Source organism: Myotis davidii, unplaced genomic scaffold, assembly GCF_000327345.1.
Source record: "Myotis davidii unplaced genomic scaffold, ASM32734v1 scaffold1277, whole genome shotgun sequence".
Classification (NCBI taxonomy): Eukaryota; Metazoa; Chordata; class Mammalia; order Chiroptera; family Vespertilionidae; genus Myotis; species Myotis davidii.
The window spans coordinates 3,440,178-3,447,199 of record NW_006290682.1 but is presented as its reverse complement, the minus strand read 5'-3'; the positions used below and the strand labels follow the sequence as shown (position 1 = coordinate 3,447,199).

The window sequence follows — 7,022 nt, the reverse complement described above, 5'->3', positions numbered from 1 at the left end:
GTCGGCCATCCCTCGAGGGGTCCCAGATTGGAGAGGGTGCAGGCCGGACTGAGAGACAACCCCTCCTCTCCAGTGCACGAATTTCATGCACCGGGCCTCTAGTGTGTGTATATATAAAGCATGTCCCAAAATTCACGCAAGAAGTAATTTCGATAGAAAACACAGGTTTATCATTAAAAATTGTAATTTTTTTATTGATTCATAAAGGAGACAGTCTAGGGTTTATGGATGGAATAGCCCATCGGGTCCATGGCCTCCCCGGCTCTGCTGGCACAGACGCAAAGCCGCGGTCTCCATTGGTCTTCCTGGTCCCTGCTCCTGGGCCGTCATGGGTCCTGGGTGATGCTGATCGAATCGAAGGGATTGATTGACATCCAAGGGCCACAGATATTAGAATCTGATTCAATAAACCGAGTCCAATTGGGCTTTTATTTTGTTGTTGTTGTTAATGCTCACGCAGAATTCAAATCTTGCGTGAATTTTGGGACACCCTTCTACCCCCGCCCGCCCCCCGGCCCCAGGGGACCCCGGCTGCTCAGGGCCCGCTAGACACACATAGCCATCCGCGAGCTGTGTTTCTGTGGTTGTTTTGACTTTTCTTAATCGTTATTGTGGAGAGTATTATAGGTGTCCCCCCATTTCCTCCCCTCGTGCCCCTCCATCCGGTTCCCACCCCGCCCCAGGCCTTCACCCCCCACCTGTCTGTGTCCACAGAGAGAGAGAGAGAGAGGCATTGATTGGTTGCCTCTTGCACCCACCCAGACCCAGGATTAAAACCCAGGCACCGACCTAGACTCGAACCCCCAACCTTGTGCTGGACGACGGGCAACCTGCCAATCCACTGAGCCACCCGGCTAGGACATGATGTTGGATCTCTCTCTTCCCTGCTAAAGGGTGTCCCAAAATTCACGCAAGAAGTAATTTTGATAGAAAACACAGGTTTATCATTAAAAATTGTAATTTTTTTATTGATTCATAAAGGAGACAGTCTAGGGTTTATGGATGGAATAGCCCATCGGGTCCATGGCCTCCCCGGCTTTGCTGGCACAGACGCAAAGCCGCGGTCTCCATTGGTCTTCCACCCCCCACCTGTCTGTGTCCACAGGTAAGACCTTGGGCGGATCTCTTCCCGCCCCCCCATCCCTCTGAGATGCGTCAGCCTGTCCCATGCTCCCGTGACTCTGGTTCTGTTTTATTCGCCTGTTTTATCTGGTTCATAAGGTTTCTTGTTGTTTTTTTTATTTTGGTGTTTAGATTCAATTGTGGATGGATAATGTATTGATTGCCATTTTATGGTTCATACCAGAGGCCCGGGGTAAGACCTTGGGCGGATCTCTTCCCGCCCCCCGTCCCCCGTCATCCCTCTGAGATGCGTCAGGCTGTCCCATGCTCCCATGACTCTGGTTCTATTTTATTCACCTGTTTTATCTTCTTCATAAGGTTTCTTGGTGTGTTTTTTTATTTTGGTGTTTAGATTCAATTGTGGATGGATAATGTATTGATTGCCATTTTATGGTTCATACCAGAGGCCCGGTGCACAAATTTGTGCACCAGTGGGGTCCCTTGGCCTGGCCTGTGGGATGGGGCTGGGGTCCCTTGGCCTGGCCTGCAGGGATCGGGCTGAAACTGGCTCTCTGACATCCCCGAGGGGTCCTGGATTGCAAGAGAGCCCAGGCCACCCCACTGGTGCAGAATCAGGGCCAGGGAGGGACGCGGGAGGTTAGCCAGCTGGGGAGAGACCATGAGAGGGCTCGATTGGCCAGAGCCCAGCAGCAAGCTAACCTACCGGTCAGAGCATCTGCCCCCTGTGGTTAGTGCATGTCATAGCAAGCGGTCGAGCGGCCTTTGCATATCATTAGCATATTGCGCTTTGATTGGTTGAACGGCCGGCTGGCCAACCGGACACTTAGCATATTAGGCTTTTATTATATAGGATTTTCTTTTTCGGAACGAAACAATATTAAGTTATTTATTTACTCCAGGGGTCAAGGAAAGGCATCAAACGTAAACACAGGCTAGCAAAACGTTAGTTCTTAGGATCGAGAGGATGTTTTTCTTAATCTTTACTGTTGAAAGTATTCCCTGTGTCCCCCATATTCCCCCATGGACCTCTCCCCGCCCCCCCAGGCCTTCGCCCCCCTATTGTCTGTGTCCACGGTTGATGCGTAGATACATACGAATGCATTGGTTGATCTCTTTTTCAAGCTAACAGTCTTCCAGGCTGGGGAGAAAAATACGGGCTGAGGCGAGTCATCACGATAATTTTGGGAGACGGGATTAAATCTACCTATTAGCGATGGAAGGTGCCCCCTGTTGTGTCACGTGACTGGGTTGCACTGTTTTTCTTGGCAATAAGGCTTTTCAAGGTGTGGGTCCCGGGGACCTGTGAGACGTAAGACGCGGCCCCACGGCTCTTGACGGAGACGATCCCCAGGGGCCCAGAGACCCAGCACAGAGAATAAACACTCTACCTTTTTATTTTTTTTTAAATATATTTTATTGGTTTTTTACAGAGAGGAAGGGAGAGGGATGGAGAGTTAGAAACATCGATGAGAGAGAAACATCGATCAGCTGCCTCCAGCACGTCCGCCACCGGGGATGTGCCCGCAACCAAGGTATATGCCCTCGGCCGGAATCGAACCCGGGACCCTTCAGTCCGCAGGCTGGCGCTCTATCCACTGAGCCACACCGGTCAGGGCGCAGTCTGCCTTTAAAAAAATATTCGTTCATTCATTCATTCATTATTAATCTTTATTAGGTTGCCGGCTTGATCCCCAGTAAGGGGGGGGGGCGTGCAGGAGGCAGCCTGTCCGTGATTCTCTCTCATCCTTGATGCCTCTCTCTCTCTCTCTCCCTCTCCCTTTCTCTCTCAAATAAATAAAAATCTGTATATTTTTTTAAAAATCTACAGCTTTTTTTAAAAATCCCCCCATCGACCCCCTCCAGCCCGTCCCCAGCCCCCACCCCGGGCCCTCACCCCCCCGTTGTCTGTGTGCATGGGTGATGCATCTACGCACGCACGGTTTTTGGTGGCAATCTGCCTCTTTTTACAACGGTTTTTAAAAATCCAAACTAGAGCCCTGGCCAGTGTGGGTCAGTGGATAGAGCGTCGGCCTGCAGACTGAAGGGTCCCGGGTTCGATTCCCGGTCAAGGGCACAGGCCCGGGTTGCAGGCTTGATCCCCAGTGCGGGGGCGTGCAGGAGGCAGCCGGTCCGTGATTCTCTCTCATCCTTGATGCCTCTCTCTCTCTCTCCCTCTCCCTTTCTCTCTCAAATAAATAAAAATCTGTATATTTTTTTAAAAATCTACAGCTTTTTTTAAAAAGCTGATGTTTCTAGCTCTCTCTCTCCCTCTTCCGTTCTCTCTGAAATCAATTTAAAAAAATGATTTAATTTAATTAAGTTAAAAATAATCCAAACTAGAAGACGATAAAGGCAGACTCCTGTATCTAGTCCCAGGCGGTGCTTCGGAAATATTTATTTCCATTCCACGTGTGTCCGACGCGGCGAGCGCCCGCCCCTCCCGGGCGCGGGGGGCCCGAGACTCTCACTGGCCTGGCCGTCAATCTCCCCCCCAAGTCACGTCCGGGGGGCAGCGCAGCCCTAAGTCGGTAATAGCAGTGTCCATAGGTAATAGCGGCCGACTGTCCGTGCGTGCGGCTGTCACAGGCAAGTGGGAACTGCGGACCCTGAAACTGGATTTGTTCCGGGCGCCTGCACTCTCTCCGCGTTTGAAGCGATGAGACTGGGCTCGCATGCCAAGCACGGAGCGCCCCGGAGGTGGCCGCCGTGGCCTGGCTGACCCGGACCGACCGACCGCGGCCCAGGATGCGTCTAGGTGTCTGCAGGGTCGCAGGAGAGGGGGAGAGAGAGGAGCCGGTGAGAATCCTAATGCTACCCACGTCCTTCTTGTAAAACACAAATCGTTATTGATTCCAGAGAGGAAGGGGGAGAGGGAGAGGGAGAGAGAGAAACATCCATGACGAGAGAGAATCACGGACCGGCCGCCTCCTGCACGCCCTACGCTGGGGATGGAGCCTGCACCCCGGGCACGTGCCCTTGACTGGGAATCGAACCCGGGACCCTTCAGTCTGCAGGCCGACGCTCTATCCACTGAGCCACACTGGCCAGGGCATTAATATATTTATTGATTTCAGTGAGGTAGAGAGAGAGAGAGAAACATCGATGAGAGAGAAACATCGATCGGCTGCCTCCTGCACACCCCCCACCGGGGATGTGCCCGCCACCAAGGTACATGCCCCTGACCGGATTTGAACCTGGGCCCCTTCAGTTCGCAGGCCGACGCTCTACCCACTGAGCCACACCGGTCAGGGCTGAAACCGATTTTTTTAAAAAAATCAGTAAGGAGAACGTGAGCTAGGACGTCAGCTTCTGTCCTGAGCGGCCGTCGGCCCGTGCACATGCGTTTCTCGGTGGTGGTGGTGGTTTTAATTAATTTTTGTGTGTGTTTATCTGCGACGTTTTCAGACCCAGAAGCGCCTGTGAGAGCTCTCGTCTGTCAGGGGCTGTGGGAGGAGCAGTCAGCTCCCCAGGGCGTCAGGACGTGGTGGGGGGCACAGGAAATTAACCCCTTCACCGTCGCGGCATCTCCGTCTGCAATGTCCGTGGGTGGGGATCGCTGGCAGCCAGAGCTCCCGTGGGCAGCACAGGTGACCGCCCTGCTCCGGGCTCCGTATGCGCCCCCGACGGGGGGTGTGCGGGGCCTTCGTGCAGCTGAGACAGCCACGGTCTCCCAGCCGCGGTTCTCAACCTGTGGCGGTCGAACGGCCCTTTCGCAGGGGTCGCCTAAGACCCTCCTGCAGATCAGATGTTTCCATGACGATTTGTCACGGTAGCAACATGGCAGTGATGACGTAGCCACGAGAATAATGTTATGGCTGGGTCACCCCGTGAGGAACTGTGTTGAAAGGGCCAGAAGGGTGAGAACCACTGTGTTGGGGTGTCACCTTCACCCCAAAGATCACCTCTGTTCGCTACGCTCCTGCCTGTGTGGGTCGGATACGTTGGGGCGTCCTCAAGGCCGGGAAGATGCTAAGTGAGGTGCCGTGTGTGTGAGATTGTTCTCGATGGCTGCGTGTGCGTGTGTGTGGTTGCACATGTGTGCATGGGCCTCCTTGTACATATGCACACACATGCATGTAACATGTGCATCCCGTGTACACGTGTGCATTTCTGTGCATGCAAACGTGTGTGCAGCTGTTTCTGTGTGTGCATCTCGTGTGTATGTTCACACGTGCATGTACTAGCTATGTACACACATGTGCATGTGTGCGCACGCCTGTGTATTCACTGTGAGCACATGCATGTGTGTGCATGTGTATATTTACATGTGCATGTGCAAGCCATGTGCGTGCATATGCACCTGCATATTCAACTGCCTGTTTGCATGTACGTATGTATGTACACATGCATTCATGTGCTGTGTGTCCACCCGTGCAGGAGTGTGCACCTGTGTGCACGCGTGTGTGCATTCACATGTGCATGCATGAGGTATGTGTACACATGTGCGTGTGTGCATTCAACTGTGTTTGCATGCATGTGCATGTGTGTGCGTATGTGTGTGTGTGTGCACGTCTGCAGTGGTCCGTGCCAGCTGGGAGCCTCACCGTTCCTCCCGTGTCATTTCAGCAGAAACCCAGGCCGTGTGTTTAAAACCCTGGAGGGCAGGAGGGGGCGGAACCGGGAGCTTTTAATCCGTTCGTCACCCGTCTCCGTGAACGTGTACATATGCACACACATGCATGTAAACATGTGCATCCGTGTACACGTGTGCATTTCTGTGCATGCAAACGTGTGTGCAGCTGTGTCTGTGTGTGCATCTCGTGTGTATGTTCACACGTGCATGTACTAGCTATGTACACACATGTGCATGTGTGCGCACGCCTGTGTATTCACTGTGAGCACATGCATGTGTGTGCATGTGTATATTTACATGTGCATGTGCAAGCCATGTGCGTGCATATGCACCTGCATATTCAACTGCCTGTTTGCATGTACGTATGTATGTACACATGCATTCATGTGCTGTGTGTCCACCCGTGCAGGAGTGTGCACCTGTGTGCACGCGTGTGTGCATTCACATGTGCATGCATGAGGTATGTGTACACATGTGCGTGTGTGCATTCAACTGTGTTTGCATGCATGTGCATGTGTGTGCGTATGTGTGTGTGTGTGCACGTCTGCAGTGGTCCGTGCCAGCTGGGAGCCTCACCGTTCCTCCCGTGTCATTTCAGCAGAAACCCAGGCCGTGTGTTTAAAACCCTGGAGGGCAGGAGGGGGCGGAACCGGGAGCTTTTAATCCGTTCGTCACCCGTCTCCGTGAACGTGCCGCGTGCCCGCTGGACACGTCCCGGCTGGACCGTGTATGGGGCTGGAGTCCTCCCCCCTCCCTTCCGGCTCCCTTCCTCCCACCCTCTCTAGCAATAGAAAAAATATTCTTGGGGGAGGATTAGGCAAAAGTAAGTCCATAAACAAATATAAATATTTTAAATAGTAGAAAACAACACAAGTTGTCAACTTAGAAAAAAAGACAGGTTTCAGTTTTCTTTTTTTAAAAAAAAATATATTTTACTGATTTTAGAAAGGGGGAGGGAGGGGGAGAGAGAGAGAGAGAAACATCCATGATGAGAGAGAATCATGGATCGGCCGCCTCCTGCCCGCCCCCCACTGGGGATGGAGGGTACAACCCTGGCCTGTGCCCTTGACCGGGACTCGAACTCATGACCTGGGGCCGGCTCTCTCTCTTTCTAAGCCGTGCTGCTGCCTCTTTTCGCCACACGCTTCGCCCGCGCCCGAACGCCGGGCGCTCCCCTGCCTACGCTCAGGGCCGCGGGGTTCTCTGTGTGTCCTGCTTGGAGGTGACCCTCCTGGCCCTTCCCCGTGACCCCGCCTTCTGCCCTTGTCCACCCCAGGCTCCTCCGTCTGGAAAGCCTTCCTCTTCACGCCCAACTTCGCGCCCGAGGGCGCCAACGGCTGCTTCCCCACCCACGTGTGCTTCTGCC

The 7,022-nt window shown here is 53.3% G+C and overlaps 1 protein-coding gene across 1 annotated transcript in view; it reads left to right on the top strand.

Moving 5' to 3' along the window:
• Positions 1-7,018, top strand: part of STS (steroid sulfatase (microsomal), isozyme S) — a gene marked incomplete at its 3' end in the record, with an annotated part of 35,096 nt that extends 28,078 nt beyond the window's left edge. The window contains exon 9 of the mRNA XM_015563968.1: positions 6,933-7,018. Within this exon, the coding sequence (XP_015419454.1) occupies positions 6,933-7,018 (86 nt within the window). The remainder of the gene's footprint in view (positions 1-6,932) is intronic.
• Positions 7,019-7,022: the final 4 nt, after the last annotated feature.